General features: G+C 42.6%; 1 protein-coding gene across 2 annotated transcripts in view; it reads right to left on the reverse strand.

The window, feature by feature from the left end:
- Positions 1–1,174: 1,174 nt before the first annotated feature.
- Positions 1,175–25,216, reverse strand: part of coq2 (coenzyme Q2 4-hydroxybenzoate polyprenyltransferase) — a 73,452-nt gene continuing 49,410 nt past the window's right edge. Inside the window, exons 4-7 of one of the 2 annotated variants that reach the window (XM_068014164.1) lie at positions 24,898–24,983; positions 14,294–14,427; positions 12,948–13,136; positions 1,175–1,390 (exon numbers count right to left, since the gene is read on the reverse strand). In XM_068014164.1, coding sequence (XP_067870265.1) covers positions 1,232–1,390; positions 12,948–13,136; positions 14,294–14,427; positions 24,898–24,983 — 568 coding nt within the window. In that variant the 3' untranslated portion in view covers positions 1,175–1,231. The remainder of the gene's footprint in view (positions 1,391–12,947; positions 13,137–14,293; positions 14,428–24,897; positions 24,984–25,216) is intronic. The other variant, XM_068014212.1, reaches the window with a different exon arrangement.

The following is a 25,216-nucleotide window of genomic DNA, read 5'->3' on the forward strand; positions in this document are numbered from 1 at the left end:
CAGCTTGCAAAGCGAAGGGCTGGTACCTTCTTTCCTTTTTTCATGTTGTTTGGTGCGGTGTATCAGTCCACCTTTCGGGCAATGACCCTGAGCTCCAAGCACCCATTGAAGCAGGCAGACTGTGGCGGGACAGAACCTTATTGACCGGGGGCTGCCCGGTTTGAGGCGGGCGGTAGCTGTCCAGTGAGGTGCAATGACCTCTCCCACCGACAAAGGCAACCTGTGGCGCCCAGTTTCTACGCCAATTTATCTGGACTTATAACCCGTAACTGCTGCCTTCCGTGTTGTTTTAGTCGCTGTGAGGCAACTATGGAGTGACCTCTCCATGGCGCGTGCCTGGGCAAATTTATGGAGGTTGAGGGTTGCCCAGTCGTCAAAACCCCCCTCTCGGCCTTTCTGGTGGGGTCCAAAGGAGTGCAGGACACGACGTTTGGCACCAGTATGGCTGCAGGAACTGCCGGAAACATGCCAAAGGTGACACATGACCGCCTACGGGGTTCCGCTCCGGATTATCTGTTAGGGTTTACTCCCTTAGCCTTGGTCTCTCCCGAGACGCCCACAAGGCAGTGGGGTTGTTGGGGCCCTACACAGGTGTAGGATGGTGCCGGTGGGAGGAGGGGATGCAAGGGGGAGGGGTAGAGGGAGGGGGTGGGGGGTGCAGGGGAAGGGGGTGAGGGGTGAAGATGGTGCGAGGGGGGGGCGGGCTGGGACGGGGTTGTGAGGGGGTGAGCTGAGAGGGTGGAGCAGGGAAGGGGACGGGGGGGTGGTGGAAGGGGGGTAAAGGGGGGGGGGGGGGGAGGAAGCTGGTGCAGGTAATAAGCCATTTCCTCAGTGCCCACCATCGACGTCCGGAAAGCTCATCCACGTCCTTCGGGAGGTGAAGCATCATTTGGCAGACTTAGAGGTGACTTAGGATGACCAAATACTGTGTGTATAAAGTCACATTCTGGTTTGTAGTGAGCAAGGTTTTGTTTAAAGGAGTGGTTTCTGTTGTTGATCACAAGAGAAATATTTGGATAAAGCCTAAAGATGTAACAAGAGTAACAATCACTGAATTTTGACTCTTACTGATAAACAGTTGAATAATTCAAAAGTCTACTTAGAATAAATTGGTTCTGTGAGAAGAATACATTTCCATTCATACAATAGTAATAAAGATGCGATATGGACTATGGTATCTTTATCTGCTTTATTGCATCCTTTTGATTTCTGGTTTAAAGCCTTCCAATAATTACAGATCACCCTGTACCTTTTCAGTTTTATCAGTCTTATTCTTTCTTTTCCACAGATTTCCAAGAACAATGCCAGAAAACAGTATAAATCCCAATGTGCGATTCAAACAGAATTTCTTCCAGCAATCTTGAGGGTTATTTATGTCCAATGAGTATATCTGTTTTAGAAAGAACAGGGTTTACATTTAGATAAATCAGTATTGTAAAGGACACAAAATTTAGTTTCTTTCATACATTTTAATAAAATATTCTTATTTAAGGGAATAGTTGAAAGAGTGGTCATAAAAAAGTTTGTAGTATGGTTGATATATCATAACACTGTTTGTCAATGTTGATATGAAGAAACATTAGACCAGTTCCTTTTGATAACTTGATAATCTTAAAAGCCATCATCCCCTATTGTTATATTAATGCTGATTAGTCTTTAAAATGAGAATTTCTCAATATTTGAACAGGATTTTGTTTTTCTCTTGAGGGATTCCTACCTTCACAAGTTATTTTTCAGCAACAAGAGCAGGACAGTCTAGGTCACAAATGTCTCTATGATCAATACATGTTGCTCCTTGAATATCCAGAAGTCAAAGAGGTCACATTGCCTAATGTCTGGTTTATTCCATCCCTTGTGACACAACATTTTGGCCTTGACATTAATTCACATTGGCACGAACTGGATGCAAGAAACAATCTCTGTCCTGAATGATTAGACCCAAGTCACACTCGATATTGAGCTTTGAGCATCATTTACATAAGGCTGGCGAGCTGCAGATACCTAGGCATCCCTAGGCAGCTCACCAGTGAAGAAAATGCCAATTTTCAGCCACAGAAGTTTTGAGACTTAAAAAATTTACTATCCAATGTCTTAGTCTTATTTTCTCCAACAGAAACAAGTTCAATTCTTGGAATTTCTCCTCCGAATTTGGACTTGTAGGTGCCGGATTCACCATTGCTGTTCTTCTCTTACAGTCGGCTACAGCACAGAAAGAGGCCCATCGAGTCCATGCCAGCTCTCCACGGAGCCATGCAGTCAGTCCCACTCCCCCGCTCAATCCCTGTAGCCCTGCAAGTTTATTTCCTTCAAGTGCCCACCCAATTTCCTTTTGAAATCATTGACTGTCTCCGCTTCCACCATTTAGGGGTAGCGGGTTCCAGGTCATTACCATACGCTGCGTAAAAAAGTTCTTCCTCATATTCCCCCTGCAGCTGTTGCCCAAAACCTTCAGTGTCCCCTAGTCCTTGTACCATTAATTAATAGTATTACAAGAGGTTTTTTTTTGTACTCAGAACTTAGAATTCTGTGTTTTTTAAAAACTGAGAAAAGGATTTTTGCTCATTGGAGCACAGCTGCAAATAGTTGGAATTCCTGCAATGTTTTGAAAGGAATTTCATAACAAAAGTTGAACTTTATGGGTGCTTTAAAAGGAAGTTGAACTTGTACAAGGACAGGAAAGCAGGCAATTTCAAGGAAACCACAGGGGTTTGGCCTTCTTCAGAGCAGTTTTTTTTTGAAGGATAAGAGACACTGTGTCTGGACATCTGACCATGTTCAGGAAGGTTTTTTTCACTTTGGACCCTTTAAAAAGCCAGTGAGTTGGATAAAGGGCACGGCATTTGAAATCTTTGCTTTGACCTGCCTGGAGCAAGAGAGGAAGACCCAGAAGAGAATTACCTCTCTCTGTAAAGGAATCCTACATCTCTCGAGAAGAAACCCTGCATCCAGTATTCTAAGAAATCCTGAAATCTGAAGAGTTCTTCTACTGCTAGACGGCTGCTGACCTAAGCAGACCTGTTGCTAAACCCCGATGGAAGACAAATGTGACGCCTGCTGCAGTTAAATTGCCGTGAACATCTACCCATCACAGACTGTTCATCTGGAGAGACTGAGTGGCATCCGACTACTCGAATCTGGGACACCACACCATACCGAAAACATCCTACCAGAACGTGATAAACTCAATTGCTTTTATTATTCCTTCTATTCCTAAGAAAAAAGCTGTAAACCAAAATCCTTTTCCCCCGGTTAACCGGTTTTCTTTTTGAATGTATGTGCGTGCGCATGAGGGTTAAGGGATTAAGGAGTTTCTCATATATATAGATTTATCTCATTAGTAGTTAAGACGTATTATTTCTTTTCTAATAAATAGTTAATGTTGTTGTTGTTTAAAAAAACCTGGTTTGGTGCGCTTTATTCTGGAGGACAAATACAGTGTCTAATTTGGCTATTCTTTGGTAGGTGGAAAAGTATCTTGATATATTGTGACCTGTGTAGTGGGACTGTATTAACAGTGCATTACTCCCGCCTTGGTCGTAACAATGGGAATTGTTTTTCCTTGGATATCTTATCAAAGACTGTCATAATCTTGTACACCTCTATTCAATCTCCCCTCAATCTCCCTTGCTCTAAGGAGAACAACCCCAGCTTTTCCAATCTAACCATGAAACTAAAATCCCCCAAACCTGAAACCATTCTGGTAAATCTATCCTGCACCCTCTCAAGGACCTTCACATCCTTCCTAAAGTGTTGTGGTCAGAACTGGATGCAATACTACAGCTGGGACCTAACCAGAGCTTTATAAGGATTCAGCATAACCTTACAGTTGAATAATACAATCATAAAACAAGGTGTCATAGAGTCATACAGCACAGAAACAGGCCCTTCGGCCCATCATGTCTGTGCCAGCCATCAAGCACCTACCTATTCTAATCCCATTTTCCAGCACTTGGCCCGTAGCCTTGTATGCTATGGCGTTTCAAGTGCTCATCTAAATACTTCCTAAATGTTGTGAGGGTTCCTGCCTCTACCACCTCTTCAGGCAGTGCGTTCCAGATTCCAACCACCCTCTGGGTGAAAAATCTTTTCCTCAAATCCCCTCTAAACCTCCTGCCCCTTACCTTAAATCTATGCCCCCTGGTTATTGATCCTTCCACTAAGGGAAAAAGTTTCTTCCAGCTAATCTATCAATGCCCCTCATAATCTTATATACCTCAATCATGTCCCCCCCTCAGCCTTCTCTGCTCTAAGGAATACAACCCTAACCTTTTCAGTCTCTCTTCATAGCTGAAGTGCTGCAGCCCAGGCAACATCCTGGTGAATCTCCTCTGCACCCTCTCCAGTGCAATCACATCCTTCCTATAGTGTGGTGCCCAGAACTGCACACAGTACTCCAGCTGTGGCCTAACTAGCATTTTATACAGCTCCATCATAACCTTCCTGCTCTTATATTCTATGCCTTGGCTAATAAAGGCAAGTATCCCATTTGCTTTCCTAACCACCTTATCTACCTGTGTGACTCAGAATATATGATGACATAAGCAATAAACATAACATTAACTTACGTAACTTTCTTATTACTTTCCGTAAAAGATACAATTAACAGGATTCCAACTGCAGGAACATATTCAAGTGTTTTGTTATAACATAGTCATTTAGGTTACACAGAGGGAAAAGATACAGATGTATAGACATGCTTTAGAAGTAATAAAGTATACTTTGCAGTTTTTCAACAGTGATTCACTGAAGAAGGGAATTAACCTGATTTATGATTTCTGGAGGAGGCTTATAATATAAATTAAAGTGATTACAGTACAGAAAGTGAGATATCAAAAAGTTAAATTTTTAAAATATGTTCTCCTACCTCTTGCTCATAGTCATAATCATTCCATTCCTGCATGTTACAATTCCCTCATATCAATTAGATAATTCTGTGGCTCAAAAAACTCCTCACTTTCAATTGCCCTAGCTGACCCTGGCAACAACTGTCCCTTACAATTTTCGGCTTAATTTATACTGATTGCAATGCAAGGGTAAAAGTAGGAACTCAGAGCTGCAGTGCCACTGGCCCTCATTATAATATATGTATTATATACCCACCTCCCCACATGCACCAAGTGAAAATATACCCCATAAGATATGGGACTAGGTATACTGATTCCATGCCATTGGGTAGAATCTGAGGTTTGTAAGCAGCTTCCAAACTCAAAAGTTGCCTCAAGTTTTCAGGCAGATTCATATCCTGAAACTGTCAGGTACAGCCTGCTCTGAAAGCTCAGCTATGGAGTTGTCACATTGACTTCACTCCGGCATTAAATGGTCTTGTTTAAACATGTCTGATGTATTACATTGAAATAAGTTTCAATTTTAATTAAAATAAAAAATAGTCAACAGCATTAGATACTATTGGCTGGAAATTGCTAGAGCAGGGCATCTTTTGGCATGCCCAGTTAGTTAGAATTTTGTCTGCACCATTCAGCTCAAAATTGTTTTGCACTGTAAATTGTTGGAAGTGTGAGCTGATACCAGCACAGCAAGGGCAACGGGGCATCAGGGATTTTGGTGAACAACAGGATCAACAGTGTATCTTCCTTAACCAATGTGGTTAAAGGATTGAAAAATAAACTGAGAAGGAGGGTGAATTAGAGTGGTTGAACTTAACATCAAATCAGGTACAGAGAGAGAAATAAAGAGAGGGAAAGACTAAACTGAGAATGAGAGAGAGACACACACACAGAGAAAAGAAACATTTAAATTAAAATTTTAGATTTGACTAATCTCCAACAACAATTCACTACCCGAAGGAATGAGACTCCATACTTTTAATTGTTCATTTTCTGGGCAAGGGAGGTTGCTTAGCAGTCATTTATAATTATCATTGTTAAAATGGTGCTTATGCTATTAATCAGTAGACTTAACTTTCTGTGGCGGGTTTAACGAACAATTAATGTGCAAACGCAGCAACTTCATGAAACTCACAGCGAGGTTAGGTGCGCGATGTATTTTTGCAAAGCTAATGGCGAAGCAGGCAAAAACAACCAGCAACTTGTGGAGTAGCTCATCCTCACCACAAGTTGCTGACCAATGTGTACATTAATAACTGTGTGTGTTTAGATCACACTCCATTATTTTTTCAGGAAAATCCAGCTCATTGATATCAATCACCCTGTCACCCAGTTTATAAACACAAGACAAAGGGCTAAATCTTCGCACGGAGACAGGAAAGAAGTCGGGTTTGTTTTCGAGTCAGGAACCCGCCTCTGGTTGGGAACTAATTAAAGTCAAAATCTTCCACAGGGTTGAGCTCTTAATTCATGTGGAGACAGATTCCCTGCCCAATTAGAGCCAGCGAATGTGGAAAGAGCGAGGGAGGATTGATTCAGACTCCCCACGGCATCGATCACTGAGGTTGCTGGTTGTCCTAAGGGAGAAATCTGCTGATTGTGTCAAAGCCTTCCACTGCACCAGGGGGAAACGAGGTGTCACAGGAGAGCCTGAGGCCTGGAACCCAGGGCAGGGCTGCCCCTCACTTCAATGCCAACCTGGAACTAATGTTGGAGGCCATGAGGGAGGTTCTCTTCCCAGAGGGTAGCAGGAGGAGGCCATCAAGTTGTACGCAGCACTGACTGGGTCACTGGGCTGTGCTCTTATTGTCTCTGTCTACTGTTTTCCTCTCTGTGCACTGTATAAATGATGACACTTTATGTCACACATCTGGGGCTCCTTTTATTACTGCCATGACAGGAAACATGGTATGAGGTGGTGAAAGAGGTAACAGGATCCTCCACAGTGAGGGCAAAGCCTCTGGGCAGGTGTGCCTCCTTCATTGTCGGTAAGTGATTCGATGTTCCAGGTTGCATCTTCCATGCATGTGTTCATGTAGGTATCTCGGATTCCCTTCCATGCATTGCTCCTGAAGCTGGGTCAGAGGGGCTCAGTTGAAATGTCCCTGAATCAGGAGATCCCTGACCTTCATGGCATCCTCAAGAGCCCTTCATGCCCCGAGTCTTGCCCAGCCACCTCGTTGCGCAGCAGTGACACCGCTCAGTTCAGTGTCATCTCTCACCACCTCCAATTCCTCCTCTCTCATTTCTTGTTCCTGCTCCTCCATCAATGAACTGTCTCCTTCCAGGGCCTCACCATCCTAAAAGGTCCACACCTCTTTGGAGGGCCATGCTATGGAGAGCACAGCAGACCACCACAATGACAGAGACCCTTGCAGAAGGGTATTGCAGGGTGCCAGCCAACCCATCCAGGCACAGGAAGTGAATCTTCAGAAGCTTAATGGCCTGCTCAATGGTTGTCCTACTAAGCAGGTAGCATTGGTTGTATTGCCTCTGTGCCTCTGTATGCAGCTGTCCTAAAGGGATGAGTAGCCATGTCTTCCAGGGATATCCCTTTTCCTCTAGGATCCATCCATGCACTTTGGAGTGAAGATCTGAGGCAGCCGGACTGCTGGAGGATGAAGCAGTCATAGCAGCTACCAGGAAAGCATGTGCACATATGGAGAAGCTCTTGTTGTGGTTACCAACTTGTTGGACGTTGAGCAAGTGGGAGTCCTTGTGTTCATGAATCTGAGTGGGCAGTTGCTGGGTGCCTTACATAAGAACAAAAGAAATAGGAGTTGTAAGCCATTTGGCCCCTCATGGCTGATCTGATTGTGGTCTTAACTCCACTTTCCTGCCAGCCCCCATAACCCCTTAATCCCTTGTAGATCAAAAATCTGTCCAGCTCAGCCTTGAACTGAGGTAAAGAATTCCAAAGATTAATGACCCTCTGAAAAAAGCAATTCATCCTCAGCTCCATCTTAAATGGGAGACCACTTATTTTGAAACTGTAACCCTAGTTCTAGCTTCCCCCAAGAGGGAAAACATCCTCTCAGCATCTACTTTGTCAAGCCCCTTCAGAATCTTATATGTTTCAATGCGATCACCCCTCATTCTTCTAAACTCCAATGAGTATCAGCCCAACTTGCTCAACCTCACCTCATAAGACAACCCCTTCATCCCAGGAACCAATCTAGTGAACCTTCTCAGAACTGCCTCCAATGCAAGTATATCCTCCTTAGAACTGTATGAAGTACTCTAGGTGTGGTTTCACCAACACCCTATACGGCTGCAGCAAGACTTCCCTACTTTTATACTCCACCCCGTTACAATAAAGGCCAACATTTCATTGCATTCCTAATTACTTGCTGTACCTGCATGCTAACTTTTTGAGATTCATGTACTAGGACATTCAGATCCCTCTGTCCTACAGCATTCTGTAGTCTCTCTCCATTTAAATAATATTCTGCTTTTCTATTCTTCCCACTAAAGTGAAGAACCTCAGACTTTCCCACATTATACTCCAAATATCTGCCAAATTTTTGCCAACTCACTTAACCTATCTATATCTCTTTGTAGACACTTTGTGACCTCTTCACAATTTGCTTTCCTACCTATTGTCAGCAAATTTGGCTACTTGGTCCCTTCATCCAAGTCATTAATATAGATTGAGGCCCCAGCACTGATCCCTATGGCACTCCACTTGTTACAGTTTCCCAACCTAAAAATGACTCATTTATCCCAACCCTGTTTCCTGTTAGTTAGCCAATCCTCTATGCATGCTAATATATTACTCCCAACACCACGAGCTCTTATCTTGTGCAGTAGCTCTTATGTGGCACCTTATGAAATGGCTTTTGGAAATCCAAGTACACTATATCTACTGGCTGCCCTTTATCTGCCCTGATTGTTGCATTCTCTATTGACAAATAAATATGTCAAACACGATTTTTCTTTCACAAAACCATGTTGACTCTGCTTGATTGTATAATGATTTTCTAAGTGGGTCATTTTCAGGTTGGCAAATTGTAACGAGTGGGGTGCCACAGGGATCAGTGCTGGGGCCTCAATCTATATTATATACCCATTATTCCCCATCACTGCCCCAGCTATTATCTGAGAAAAACATCCCTCCTAGACCCCATTATTACCCTTTCCAAGTCACATTGGTGCCTGCTTCTGGCTTGAATAAGCTTATGATGTTACTGCTGGACCTGGGGAATCTTGAGCTTCGATTCAAAGAGAAAGGGTATTAAGGGTAATATATGCTTAGAGGTACAGGGTGAGGTTAGAATACTTAATGGATACTTTGTATCAGTGTTTACTAAGGAAGAGGTATCTGACAAAATATTGGTAGAAGTGGAGAGAGTAGTGGCAATAGAAAGCGTACAAACTGAGAAGGTGGTGGTACTGGAAAGGCTGGCTTAGGGTAGATAAGTCACTTGGTCTGGATGGCTTGCGTCCCAGGTTACTAAAGGAAGTGGGGGTGGAGAAAGCATGCCATAATTTTCCAATATTCCCAGAGAATTGGAGAGTGGCAAATGTGACCACCTTATTCAAGAAAGGGTAAAAGGACAGTCCTAGCATCAATAGGCCAGTTAGTTTAACAGCAGTGGTGGGTAAGGTTTTAGAAACAATAATCAGGGGGAAAAAATCAACAGACATTGGACAGGTTTGAGTTAATTAAGGATAACTAGCATGGATTTGTAAAAGGCAGATCGTGCTTGACTAATCTAATCGAACTTTTTGATGAAGTAACAGAGAAGGTTGATGAAGGGAAATCGGTGGGTGTTGTCTATATTGATTTTTAGAAAATGTTTGATAAAGCGCCACATAAAAAGCTAGTTAACAAAATTGAGGCTCGTGGAATAGGAGGGTCAGTGTCCAATTGTCCACCGCTCCTGGTGGTGCTGCTGGGACTAAGAGCTGCCAGCCCGCTGATTGGCCAGCAGCTCCAATAGACGGGACTTCCTGCCTCAAGGAGGTGGAAGTCCCGCCCAAGACCAATTAAAGGCCCGAGGAGTGAAAAATCCCAGTCTGGCTCCCCAGGCCCTTTGGAGGCAGGCTTGCCACAGACTTTTTGGACGGGGCCTCCTGCCCAATGAAAAATTCCGGCCCACATCTCTGCAATGGCTATCATATCATACCCATTTATTTCTATTTGTGCTATCAATTCATCCAGCTTGTTATGAATGCTGTGTGCATTCAGATAAAGAGTCTTTAATTCTCCCTTTTTATCATTTTCCCTAGTCTGGTGCACTCTTATGTTTGCATGCTCTATCCCTTCCTGTCACACTCTGATTATCATTACCCGTATCGCTACCCTGCACTATTGCCTTGTCCTTTCTCATTAACTTTCTAAATTTCTCCTCATGTGAATCCTCCTCCCCACTATTTAGTTTAAAGCCCTCTCTGCAGCCCTAGTTATACAATTCGCCAGGTCACTGGTCCAAGTGCGGTTCAAGTGAAGCCCGTCCCAATGGTACAGCTCCCTCTTTCCCCAGTATTGGTACCAGTGCCACATGAATCGAAACCCATTTTTCCCACACCAATCTTTGAGCTATGCATTCAACTCTCTGATCTTATTTACCCTACGTCAATTTGTTCGTGGCTCAAGTATTAATCCAAAGATTATTACCTTAGTGGTTCTGCTTTTTAATTTGGCCCCTAGCTGCTCAAACTCCCTTAGCTGAATCTTTCTTAGTCCTACCTACATTGTTGGTACCTATGTGGACCACAACAACTGGATCCTTCCCCTATGACTCCAAGTTCCTCTCTATCCCATGGAGATATTCTTAACCCTGGCACCGGGTATCCCTTGATGGCCACAATGATGCAATTGATGATGCTCTGCATCTGGGGGAATCCAGGGATGGCAGTGAAACCCACTGCCCTCTGTCCCTGCAAGGCTGTATCTGTCATGAAATGAATGTACTATCCAGCTCTAGCAAAGATGGTATCGGCGACCAGTCAGATGCAGTGATATTCTGCCATTTGAGAGATGCCACCAAGGTCCACAAGCCAATCCTTAAAAGGAGCCAGAGGCGAAGAATTTCAAGGCCAGAGTGACTTTGACAGCTACGGGCAGGGCATGGCGAGCAGTGCTGTGAGGTGTGAGGTCTACGGTGACGAGGGCACAAATCTCTATGACCACCCACCTGGAGAGCCACACTATCCTCCAGCACTAGGTCTTGGTTATTTCCAGGTAGCTCCATCTTCAGCAGTAGATCCTGTGGTGAAGGTATGGCCTCTGTTGCCTTCGTGCCTCACTTTCCTCTCCCGTGCCCTGCTGCTGCTTGGGGTTCTGCCCTTCCTGAGGAGGGTGTTGCCCCTCATCACCACCGGGCCCAAAACCTGACAGTGGTGCCACATTGCCAGTAGCAGCCTTTCTTGTGGACAGTGGCTGCCTTACTGCGATTGGCAGCCTTGCTCCCCACTCTCCTGCCTTCGCAATGCCAGGGGTGTGGGGGTGGTGGGGGGGTTGACAACCCTTTTCAATGCCCAAGCGCTGAGTGACCAATCTTTCCGCCAACTGTGCAGAGCTAAGGGCATCTCCTTTCCAAATGCCGAGTCCCCCTTTGCCCTGCTGATTCTCTTACAGGGCCGGGGAAATTCCCTGGGGCAGCCATGACTAGCTCCCCACTCTGTACCCGCCTTTCAGCAGGTCAGCAACGGACAGCGTGTGAAATCTGTGCACCCCCATAAAAATTTGACCTCTGACTCAAACAAATTGAGCTGTTTTAGTACTTTAATTGGCCTCAATCGGGAGGCAGACAGGATCACTGTCCCGCCTTCCCCATGCCCTGGTGAACATTGCCAGTGCTGGAAATGGTTTCTCGAAACTGACACGCCAGCCAGCGCCAGTATTTTCAGGCCTGGCAACACCCCAATCTGCCCTCCACCCCACAATGTTCCCAACTTCAGTGGGGGTGGGGGGGGGGGGGGCCTGAAAATTCAGCCCAAAGTATCCAAAGAGAGACTTTATCTTGACAATATGTGAGGAGTATACTATATCAGCAACAACCTGCTGCAAACAACATATTGGAACAGATTCCTTAAATCTTCATAGTCTTTATGACATGTGATTTACAACATATATATCTGAAATGTACAATATGGTAGTTAATGGGAAATCCAGAAAGAGTCAGGACATATTTTATCTCATTCACTTTTCGTTCACCCTTCCTCAAATACTTTCAGAGATTCTCCAGCTGAGGTGGTGGGAAGGCAACCTACTCCCAGGCGTCTGGCAATGATATGCTTAATCAACCACTAAAAGATCTGCCTATCATCTATATGATACTTGCGTATTCTCCCCCCACCCCAAAAAGTGCTTCATTTCCATTTGACAGGCAATCATAATCATAATGCAACTGAGAACCTAGCCTGTCAACAAATTAATATGCTGCATTACTTAGGTCATTTTACTACATTAAAGGCGCTATATAAGTTCATGCTGTTGGGAAGCAACCAAAACATTATTTTCATGAAAACTATATTTCTTGTGGTATAACACTGAAATATTTTCAATGAAGGTGCAAATAACTGGACAGTGCCATACAGAGAACAAATAGTATCTGCTTGCAGTATGAATTCTAATTCAATGGTTTATTTGTGGTAACTGATTACTCATTAATGACTAAAATGTTCAGCAATAACTGTTGTGAGCCGTTAAAGCTTTAAACTCTGAAAGACCAATTTCTGCTGTTCAAAACCGCAAGCCTAATTGCAAATTCATTGTTAAATTCATGCAGAATGAAACTTATGTAGTATTTACACGTGGCAATAGATCCTAAGTTAGCACATCTTCACACTCAAAGTACCTACCAATTATATGGTTTTGACAAAATTTGATAACAGTTCCCCTTAAATGCCATTATTTTTCTGTTATTTTATTATAGCCTTTTGTTGAAACTTATGACGGGGATTTTGCTTCATTAGAACAAATAAAATACTCTAAAGGGAATATCAATAACAAGCAAAAGTGCAGCTATTCTCAGTTTTGAGAAAAGGGACGGAAAGTAAAAATTAAAGTTATAATTCTGGCCTAACTCCAGCCTCATGTATTTTCAGAAGACATTGTTATTACCATTCACAAGTGAAATGTGCAAATGTTCATACCTGATGAGCCAGGTGAGCTCCAACTGTCGCTACAGCAGTGTAGTAAGGCAATGTCTGTTCGCTGTTTAGTCCTACCACCGTCAATCCTGTCAGCATGACTGTGCTAAATCCCATTAGCCATTGTTTGGTCTGTTCTTGAAACCTCAGTGCAGTTGATTTCACTCCTACTAGAAGATCATCTGTTTTATCCTAGATATAGAAACTCAAAATAAAACAGGCTCAAGAGTGGTCTATCATAACTCAAAATATTGCTGTTATTTATCATTTCAGGATGACTATGCACCCAGAATCAAGGAGTTCATAATGATAATAGGTGCACAGATATCTGGAAACAACACCCCTCCCTGGGAGAAAGGGAAAACAAGTTTACAAAGTTGACTTATACAGTATGCAAGATATGAAATACGAGTCCAACGGCAATACTTCAAAAATACTTCAAAAATAAAAATGTCTACATAAAAGTATACACTAAAAGCTATGGCAATTTCAACAGAGGTTGCTCAAATGCCACTGCTCCCTAAATTGTTAAAGGTGACGAACTTGTTTTAAATGCTATCTTCACTTGTAAAAGATGATTCATAAGCTACTAAATAAAACACAGCAGCCTCATAATTATACTTTGTTTTCACAAAAATTACATTGGATGAGTGGGAGAACTTCTGTAGAAATTCATTCCATGTCTGTATATATATTAGGTGGCATAACAGTAGGGTGTAGCCCATCAGCACTGAAACAGCAACAAAGGTCTCAAATTTGACCTTGCTTGTTGCTGGAAGCAACAAAAGCACCTGGAAGAATTGTACTGATTCCAATTAATAAGTAAATCACAAATTCACAACAGCCTTAAATCATGGTCCAGTAACTTAAATTTTGCAAGGAATAGTTAATTCTGCATTCGAACATAAAAAGACAAACATTTCTGGTTCCAGTACAATATATTTTGTGTGAAATACTGATGTTCCACAGGTTGTGCATTCATGGATGTGCCTTCAACTGCCTAGGTCCAACACGACTTCCACTAAACCCTCCTTCTTCCCACCTTCCTCTTCTCCTTTAAGCGCCTCCTTAAAACTCACCTCTAATCAAAACAACATCACCCTTAATCTGTTCCTTTCAATTTTCCTCCCACTTCCCTGAAGCACCTTGGGATATTTTTCTATTTAAAAGCTACATAAATGTAAGTTGTTTGTGTACTTTTTGGACTGCTACAGTATATTGAGATGTCGTTATAGCTGTTCATGACAAACGTGGTCTGATTTAGGTTTTAGCAACTCTTGTGGTACTGCATGTTCTAGACAAGAAGTTGGACAACTGAAATTTAGAATAATCTTAATTTATAATCTTACCTGATGTGCATAAATTGTATCATATATCAACGTCCACATGATACCAGAGATATAAAGTGGCAGGCAGATTGACCAATCACAGGAACCCTTCACAGCAGACCATCCTAAAAGTGCTCCCCAGTTGAACGCAAGACCTATATAGACAATAATTTAGCAGAAATCTAATATATATATAAATCTAATAATTTTTAAAACAGCAGTATTACAGCATTAAAGGCGAAGTTTGAGTCAGTTCAGTGATTTTGAATTGACTGCAGTGTGTGGGGATTTGAATGGCGTCGTGGAAAAGCATAGGATCACAGACAGCAACTTCAGGATTTCCACATTTAGCCGCACGTGTGCAGACTCCAGAAAGTAGTTGCCAGTAGCAGAGGAGTAATGACAGCAAACACTTGACAGTTTTGCATTCAATACTACTGCAAAATCCAGGCCAACATGTACAGGAATCTTCACCCAGTATGTAAAATGCAAAACAAGAAAGGAAGCTCTGCTGGATCTAGTAATGGTAAATGAACCAGACCAGGTAAGAGAAGTAGTCATAGTGGAACATCTCGGCAATAGCAATCACAACATTGTAAGTTAAGATAAAGATTGAGATGTAAGATACAGATGAAAGTAATAAGTTGGAAGAAAGCTGATTTTAAGGGGCTGTGAATGGAACTAGATAAAGTAAACTGGAAAAATTTATTGACAAACATAGAAATAGAATAACAGTGAGAAACATTCAAAACAGTGATCAACAGAATGCAAGACAAATGATACATCCCATTAAAAAGAACAAACTAGCCAGTAATGCCACACCACAGATGAGAAAGAAATAAAAGCGAAACTGAAACAAGAGAAATAGTAATGCATTCTGCAGACACATAAAAAAGCAAAAGAAAAATCAGGATAGGGATATGGCCACTAAGGGATACAAACAATAAACTCACAGGTAATGGCAGCAAAATGGCAGAAATATTGAATAATTATTTGCCCCCATAGTTACCAGGGAGACTAACATGGTGGGCATGACATTTGATGAAGGAGCTCAAAAAAGATACAATGACATTTAAAACAGGGGGGAGAATTGATTTTTTTTTTTTAATTTATTCATTCGTGGGATATGGGCATTGCTGGCTAGGCCAGCATTTATTGCCCATCCCTAATTGCCCTTGAGGTGGTGATGGTGAGCTGCCTTCCTGAACTGCTGCAGTCCTTGGAGTGTAGGTACACCCACAGTGCTGTTAGGAAGGGAGTTCCAGGATTCTGGCCCAGCAACAGTGAAGGAACGGCAATATTGTTCCAAGTCAGGATGGTGTCTGGCTTGGCGGGGAACTTGCAGGTGGTGGTTTTCCCATGCATCTGCTACCTTTATCCTTCTAGGTGGTAGAGATCACGGGTTTGAAAGGTGCTGTCGAAGGAGCCTTGGTGAGTTGCTGCAGTGCATCTTGTATATGGTACACACTGCTGCCACTGTGTGTCGGTGGTGGAGGGAGTGAATGTTGAAGGTGGTAGATGGTGTGCCAATCAAACGGGCTGCTTTGTCCTGGATGGTGTCGAGCTGCTTGAGTGTTGTTGGAGCTGCACCCATCAAGGTAAGTGGTGAGTATTCCATCACACTCCTGACTTGTGCCTTGTAGATGGTGGACAGGCATTGGGGAGACAGGAGCTGAGTTACTCGCTGCAGAATTCCCAGCCTCTGACCTGCTCTGGGAGCCACAGTATTTATGTGGCTGGTCCAGTTCAGTTTCTGGTCAATGGTAACCCTAGGATGTTGATCGTTGGGGATTCAGCAATGGTAATGCCATTGCTCAGGGGGAGATGGTGAGATTTTCTCTTATTTGAGATGGTTGTTGCTTGACACTTGTGTGGCGCGAATGTTACTTGCCACTTATCAGCCCGTGCTTGGGGCACTCCACTCATTGCACCCTGCCAACCCAAAACTGATATGTTTATTCCTACTCTCCACTTTCATTCCTTAAACCAATCCTCAATCCATGCTAATATATTAACCCCCTCTCCCCCGATGCCATGAGCCCCAATTAGGTGTAACAACCTCTTGTGAGGCACCTTCGCGACTGCCTAATGAAAATCCAAATATACTACATTCACTAGTTTCCCTTCATCTACCCTGCTAGTTTCATCCTCAAAAACTAATAAATTTTTCACATACTCTTTCCCTTTCATAAAACCATGCTGACTTTACTCAATCATCTTGTGATTTTCCAAGTGCCTTGTTACCACATGCTTAATAAATTCTAGCATTTCCCTACTACCGATGTCAGGCTAACGAATCTATAGTTCCCTGTTTTCTCTCTCCCTCCTTTCTTGAGCAGCAGGATAACATTTCCTAACTTTCACTCCACAAAGACAGTTCTAGATGCTAGGGAATTCTGGAAGATAAAAACTATTACAACTACCATCTCTGCAGCGACCTCTATTAACATCCTAGATATAGACCATCAGGTCCAGGGGACCTGTTGGCTTTAGTCCCATTAATTTCTCCGACACTTTTCTTTACTAATAATAATTACATTAAGTTTCTCACTCTCATTAGATCCTTGGGTCCCCACTATTTCTTTGCATTTTCTACTGTGAAGACAGATACAAAATATTTGTTTAACATCTCTGCCATTTCTTTATTTCCCATTATCTCAATTGCCTCTGCCTCTAAGGGATCCACATTTATCTCCACTAAAACTTTCTTTTTACATACTTGGTGTGAAAACGTGGACTTTTCATCACTGTTTGGCAAACTATTTAAAGCGATTGGTAGTTTTAAAACATAAGATAGGCTTGCATCCAGCAGGAATAAAACCATAAAAGAAAAAAAGATAGAACACAAATGCCATGCTTTGTTACAAAGAGAGAAGGAGACCACTTGCTACCTACAAAACCCTGTGGTGTAAACAGGCTTAGAGAAACCAGCTTCACAATTTCTCATTAAATTCATGCACAGTAAGTTTTGGATACAGTGCTGAGTTGCACTACTCTGTACAGTTGGTTAGGGTCTTTAAGACGAATGTTTTGTCAATAATAAATGAAGTAAATTATCAAACATATGACTTTCTCCAGTTGTAAGAATCTAATTAAAAGGGACAAAAGCCATTTACTCACAAAAACTTTTATAAATGAGTCAAAATGATTACTCAGACCCAAGAAGGAAAATGAAACAGTTGCCTTCAATAATTTAAGTCCTACCTTCCCTTTGCAAATTCTATTAACACCACAGGGCAAATTTCCAAAAGCAACAGGGGTGAGGCAGGAGGGTGTGGCATGGAGGTCAGTGGCTGATGCACACTTTTCCATCCATTAAATTGAAAAGAAGGATAATCCCAGTGCAAGAAGCTCAAAATATTTACTGTTATAAGTTTATTGGAGAGTGGAATTTGAATAGTTTATGCCCGGATAAAATGCTAGCACAGTTTGAACTCTGGAGCAAACCGTCAGGGAAACTCAACTACTTACCCATATCATTTGTGATAATTAGCTATGGAGCTGGAACAGTACAAATGACTTTACAAAGTTATTGCTGAATTTCTAAGCAACAAAACATTGCAGTTTCCAGGCAATGCCAAAGCTTGCAGTAGTATTAATAAGGTTAAGATGATAGAGTCATAGAGTTATACAGCACAGAAACAGGCCTTTCGGCCATCGTGTCCGTGCCAGCCATCAAGTATCTATCTATTCTAATCCCATTTTCTAGCATTTGGCCCGAAGCCTTGTATGCTATGGCGTTTCAAGTGCTCATCTAGATACTTCTTAAATGTTGTGAGGGTTCCTGCCTCTACCGCCACTTCAGGCAGTGTGTTCCAGATTCCAACCACCCTCTGGGTGAAAAAAATTTCCTCAAATCCCCTCTAAACCTCCTGCCCCTTACCTTAAATCTATGCCCCCTGGTTATTGACACCTCTGCGAAGGGAAAACTTTTCTTCCTGTCTACCCTATCTATGCCCTTCATAATTTTGTATACCTCTATCAGGTCTCCCCTCAGCCTTCTCTGCTCTAAGGAAAACAACTCTAGCCTATCCAGTCTCTCTTCATAGCTGAAATGCTCCAGCCCAGGTAACATCCTGGTGAATCTCCTCTGCACCCTCTCCAGTGCAATCACATCCTTCCTATAGTGTGGCGACTAGAACTGTATACAGTACTCCAGCTGTGGCCTAACGAGCATTTTATACAGCTCCATTATAACCTCCCTGCTCTTATATTCTATCCCTTGGCTAATAAAGGCTAGTATCTCATATGCCTTCCTAACTACATTATCTACCTGTGCTGCTGCCTTCAGTGATCTATGGACAAGTACACCAAGGTCCCTCTGACCCTCTGTACTTCCTATGGTCCTACCACCCATTGTATATTCCCTTGCCTTGTTAGTCCTCGCAAAATGCATCACCTCACACTTCTCAGGATTAAATTCCATTTGCTACTGCTGTGCCCATCTTACCAGCCCATCTATACCGTCCTGTAATCTAAGGCTTGCCTCCTCACTATTTACGACACCACCAATTTTTGTGTCATCTGCGAACTTACTGATCATACCAACTATATTCACGTCTAAATCATTAAAGTACACGACAAACAGCAAGGGTCCCAGCACCGATCCCTGCAGTACCCCACTGGTCACAGGCTTCCACTCGCAAAAACAAACCTCGATAATCACCCTCTACCTCCTGCCACCAAGCCAATTTTGGATCCAATTTGCCAAATTGCCCTGGGTCCCACGGGCTCTTACCTACTTAACCAATCTCCCATGCGGGACCTTATCAAAAGCCTTACTGAAGTCCATGTAGATTACATCAACTGCTTTACCCTCATTTACACATCTAGTCACCTCCTTGAAAAATTCAATCAAGTTAGTTAGACATCATCTCCCCCCGACAAAGCCATGCTGACTATCCCTGATTAATCCCTGCCTCTCCAAGTAGAGATTAATCCTGTCCCTCAGAATTTTCTTCCAATAGTTTCCCTACCACTGATGTTAGACTCACCGGCCTGTAATTACCTGGTTTACCCCTGCTACCCTTCTTGAATAATGGTACCACATTCACTGTCCTCCAGTCCTCTGGCACCTCTCCTGTGGCCAGAGAGAATTTGAAAATTTATGTCAGAGCCCTTGCTATCTCCTCACTTAACAGCCTGGGATACATCTCATCTGGGCCTGGGGATTTATCCATTTTTAAGCCCACTAAAACCGCTAATACCTCCTCCCTTTCAATGCTAATTTGTTCGAGTATATCACAATCCCCCTCCCTGATCTCTACACCTACATTGTCCTTCTCCATAGTGAACACAGTTGAAAAGTAATCATTTAAAACCTCACCTACGTCCTCCGGCTCCACACACACATTGCCACTTTGGTCCCTAATGGGCCCGACTCTTTCCCTGGTTATCCTCTTGCCCCTAATATACTTTAAAAAATGCCTTGGGATTTTCCTTTCTCCTGCCACCAGTGTTTTTTCACGTCCCCTCTTCGCCCTCCTAATTACTTTTTTTAAGTACCCCCCTACACTTTCTATACTCCTCTAGGGCCTCTACTGTTTTCAGCCCCCGGAATCTGCCATAATCCTCCTTTTTTTCCCTTATCCAATCCTCTATATCCCTTGACATCCAGGGTTCCCTGGACTTGTTGGTCCTACCCTTCACCTTTACGGGAACATGTTGGCCCTGAACTCTCAGTATTTCCTTTTTGAATGACTCCCACTGGTCTGATGTAGACCATTGCCACCTTTTGATCCTGGATTGCTGTGAAACAGTCCATTTTAAGGGATACATGCATGCTTCCGCACAGAACCAGACTACCCATAAAAAAACAGTTCCAGTGCAAATTGCATCTGGAACTTTTTCCACCCAGTGATACTTCTTAGCGGTTCAGCTGAGGCCACACACTCTGGATTGGTTCCCCCAGTGACTCCACCAAACATACTTGAAGCAGCCAGGCATCCAGATATGTGGAGTTCTTCCTACCTCTGTGAGGCTGCTACCAGAGAGAATATTACTTGTTGAAGCCACAATTATATGGAAAAATCTTTTTGTCCAAGATACTTCATGTGGGGTTCCCCGCTCCCGGTGCACATGTAGGGATCCTTCAGGTCAACTGCACATAGCCAGTCTTTCAGCCACATGATGTGGATGATCTATTGCAGAGTGACTGATGAGTTACCAGTCAGCCTAAAGACACCAAACATCCATACAAAAGCAAGATGCTGGAAGTTGTTGGAAGTGCATAGCAAATCATACAGCATCCAAGAGATGAAGGGGCAGTTAACATTTCAGACTGATGACCTCTTGTCTTGGGTTCTGACGGAAGGTCACAATCTGAAACATCCATCCACCTAGGGCTTCTAAGGAGCTCAACAAAGCAACAGAAAGCTTTGAAAGCCACACAAAGGAACAACAACCTTCCACTATCCACCGAAATGTGTTCCACCTTATGTGGAGCAATTGGATCCAGTCTCCCTCCTGTGGGGGAGCCAATGAGTGAGCTAAGGGAGGGAGGAGCAGTTTTATTTCTTTCTTCTCGATGGCCTGGCAAGGATATTTTGTTTACTGGCTGAATCCCTTACAGGGACAAAAAAGTAATTAAGTTGAGGCCCAGGGATCCAGAAGGGATGCTGATACTGCCTAAGCTGAGCCTTGGCTGACACGCTGTGGGCTGTGTGTATATTTTGCTAGTGCTTTGTAAATGTCTCCAGCTTTGACAAGCTCCTTGAAAAAGCTCCTGCCAGTAGAGATCCGATCTAGACACTGGAAAGCCTGGGATCCTTAAACTCTGCTCTGTTTAATATATTCTGTAAACTGTGTTCGATGATGGAGAGCTATGGAAACTGAACTTGCCTGGTGCTTTGATGTAAACAGAAGCAGACAGATGGGCTCAGGAATGGTGCTACTTGGAACTTTTGGCCACTCAGCACCAGTAGTTTCATTTGACTAACAGACAGATTAATTTAAATGGTCGGAAAATAGTGCACAATGCGTCCCAAAATTCCAACAGATACTGCCAGCAGTCGAGGCTCCATGCTTGTAGTCCAAAATCAGGAATATTATCCTTCTTATGTTTATAAGTTGGAAAGTAAAGTAGTGCTGTTCTAACCCAATAAAACTAAGCAGAATGAGACTCAACTGCATTTCACATTCTCAAAATAAAATGACTTGTTTTCTTTTGGAGACTTTCATTTTCTTACTAAATTTAGAAAAAAAAGTTTTAATTCTGTAATACCAGTGACATGTTTGTTTTTAGCTTAGAAGATAGATCTGAAACTTAATGGGATTTAATCAGGGAGTCTGATAAACAGAGAACATGCTTCCATGCATCTTTGCTTCAAATACCATTTTCCACTGCAACAGACAGAGAAACATCAAATAAAAGAGTGATCATCGTATCATAAGGTTTAGACTAGTAATGCAGAAAAGTAAGGAATGATGTAAGGTAAAACAGCTAGATTGGAAGAGGGCTAATTTCAATGCGATGAGAAGAGATCTAGCCAGGATAAAATGGAACCAAGATCTGACAGGAAAAACTGTAACGGAACAATCTTTAAGGAAGAGATGTTTCAGGTGCAGGCTAGGTACATTCCAACAAGGGCGAAAAGTAGGGGAACCAAAAACAGGGCTCAATGGATGATGAGGGAGATTATGATGAAACAAAAAAAAAAAGAGGTGTATGATGCATGTCAGGTGAATTCTTCAAGTGAGAACCAGGCTAAATACAATAAGTTTGTAGGGGAGGTGAAGAGGAAAATAAGACTGGCAAAGAGAGAACATAAGAATAGAATGGCAGTCAGCATAATAGGGAACCCAAAAATAATCTGCCAGCATGTAAATAATAAGCAGGTAGTAAGAGGTGGAATGGGGCCTATTAGGGACAAAGAGGGTAATAGATGCTTAGAGGCACAGGACAAGTCTAGAATACTTCATGAGTACTTTGCATTGGTCTTTACTAAGGAAGAGGAATCTGATAAAATTTTGGTAGAAGCGACGAGAGTAGAGGCAATGGATAGAGTAAAACTTGAGACGGAGGCGGTGCTGGAAAGGCTGGCTATTCTGAGGGTAGATAAGTCACTTGGTCCAGATGGCTTGCATCCCAGGTTGCTAAAGGAAGTCGGGCTGGAGATAATGGAAGGACTTGACATAATCTTCCAATCTTCCCGAGATATGGGGGAGGTGCCAGAGGATTGGAGAGTGGCAAATGTGACACCCTCCTTCAAGAAAGGGTATTAGGACAGTCCTAGCAAAAATAGGCCAGTTAGTTTAACATCAGTGGTGGGTAAGGTTTCATAAACAATAATCAGGGAAAAATATCAACAGACACTTGGAGTGGTTTGAGTTATTAAGGATAGCCAGCATAACTAATCAAATTGAACTTTTTGATAAAGTAACAGAGAAGGTTGCATGACGAGAATGCAGTGGATGTTGTCTATATGAATTTTAAGAAAACATTTGCAAAATTACCACATAAAAGATTGGTTAACAAAACTGAGGCTCAGCGCCCAATTGGTTAAAAAATTGGCTTAAGGACAGAAGACAGCGAGTCGTGGTAAATGGTTGTTTAAAAGACTGGAGGATGGTAGACAGTGGTGCTCCCCAAGGGTCAGGGCTAGGTCCACTGCTTTTCTTTGCTATATTTAAATTACTTGGATCTTGGAATACAGAGGATTTCATAATTCTGGCAATGATATGAAACTTGGAGGTGCAGCAAACAGTGAGGATGATACGAACTGCATGCAACAGGTCACAGATAGGCTAGCAGAATGGGCAGACAAATGGCAGATAGAATTTAATACTGACAAGTGTGAGGTGATGCATTTTGACAGAAGGGATAAAGTGAGGCAATATAGGCTTAATAGCGCACTTTTAAACAGCGTGCAAGAACAAAGAGACCTGAGGGTGCATGTGCATCAATCTTTGAAGGTGGCAGGACATATTGAGAGAGTGGCTCACAAAGTATATGGGATCTTGGGCTTCATAAATAGATCATAGAGTACAAAAGTAAGGAAGATATGCTGCAGCTTTATAAAGCTATGGTTAGGCCCCAACTAGAGTATTATCTGGTCACCACACTTTAGAAAAGCTGTGAGGGTCCTTGAGAGGACGCAGAGGAGATTTACTACAATGATTCCAGGGATTTTAGTTACAAGGTTAGGTTTGAAAAGCTGAGGTTGATCTTCTTGGAACAAAGGAGATTGAGGGGAGATTTGAATAAAGATGCACAAGATTATGGCAGCCTTAGATAAGTTAGACAAGGAAAAACTGTTCCCATCAACTGAGAGTAGAAGGACACAGATTTAAGGTTTTGGGCAAGAGATTCAAGTAGAATGTGAGGATGAACCTTTTTGTGCATCGAGTGGTAATGACCTGGAACTCGCTGCTCACGACGGTGGTGGAAGTGGAGAGAATCAATGATTTCAAGAGGAAATTGAAGGAAATAAACTTGCAGGGCTATGGGGATTGACGGTGGGTAGGTGGGGGGGGGCGGGGGGGGGGGCGGGGAAAAGAGTGGGACTGACTGGGCTGCTCCACAGAGAATCAGCATGGATTTGATGGGCCAAATGGCCTCCTTCTATGTTCTAAATGACTCTATGACTCTAAAACATTTCAATTCTTTTACTCCTTTGTTGATCATAAACTACAAAGTTAATGTAGAAGATCATAAAAGTCCATTAAACATATTTGGGTAAAAGAATTTGACATTACATGCAAGTGCGAACACAGTTCACCCACTTTCAACTTCAAAGAATTACAAATATGTTAATAAGTTAAACACCCGAGTGGAGCTCCAGTACAACTACAGGGATAAGTTCTTCTGGATTTCAATTTAAGGTACTTTCCATCTATGCTCTCGTATTTTGCAATAGTTTATTCTTCTATCCTTTGGGAGAAATCAAAGTTAAATCATTCCCAGGCAGCTTGATAGAAATGCATCACATTGGGTTTCAATTGGCAGATGTCCTAATCCCACCAACATACATGGCAAATGATTCATCATGTGGCTTCCAGTGAAGAAATATGGATGTCTTCTCCTGGGTGACCGGTTTAAGTAATGTAGACAAAGAAAAGCTGTTCCCACCAGCTAATGGTACAGGAACTAGGGGACACAGATTTAAGGTTTTGAGCAAGAGATGCAGGGGGACGTGAGGAAGAACTTTTTTTTAAACACAGTGAGTGGTAATGTCCTGAAATTTGCTGTCTCCAAGGGTGGTGGAAGCGGAGACAATTATTTCAAAATTACATTTTATGGGCATTTGAAGGAAATAAACTTGCAGGGGTACAAGGATAGAGCAGGGGAATGGGACTGATTGGATTGCTCTACAGAGAACCGGCACAGTCTCGATGCACAAAATGCCTGCTTCTGTGCTGTAATGATTCTATGGTACATAATGTAAATCTAGGAGTTGCAGAGTAATGAACTAAATATCAGTCTCAGTTTACTGAATTTTTGAATTGCTTTGGAGCTCATGAAGCCATTCGCTTCTCAACTCAACACGTGTCAGAAACTGAATGTGAACTTTAATTTTTTTTTAAAACCATCCCCATTTTAGGCATTTTATCTGCAGCTGTGGTTTTTAAAAGAGTTACTTATTTCCTGGAAGATGAGCTACTAAGAAATCAAAGACTTTCCGCACCCAGAATTAATTGTGGCCAATACGTTAGTCTCTTCATCAGGGGGTAAGTGACCACCAGTCCCAGTGATGCAGCTCCAAGCACAATGCTGTCAATAAAAAGAAATGGACATCCTTTAATATTTAGCAGAGTACAAGATTACTAGAGACTACTAGATTTAGACTGGTATTTTACTCTAACAGTTTTTAGATTGTTCTTTCCATAAACACATTCCCCTGTAATCTTACTGGGGCTGTGTGCGGCATTTCTCCAGGCTTTCTGCCAAGGTTGAAGCGGATTGGGGAACCCACAAAGAAATTCCGTTCAATTAAGTTTTGTGCT

The sequence above is a fragment of the Heterodontus francisci genome, chromosome 1 (assembly GCF_036365525.1).
Source record: "Heterodontus francisci isolate sHetFra1 chromosome 1, sHetFra1.hap1, whole genome shotgun sequence".
Classification (NCBI taxonomy): domain Eukaryota; kingdom Metazoa; phylum Chordata; class Chondrichthyes; order Heterodontiformes; family Heterodontidae; genus Heterodontus; species Heterodontus francisci.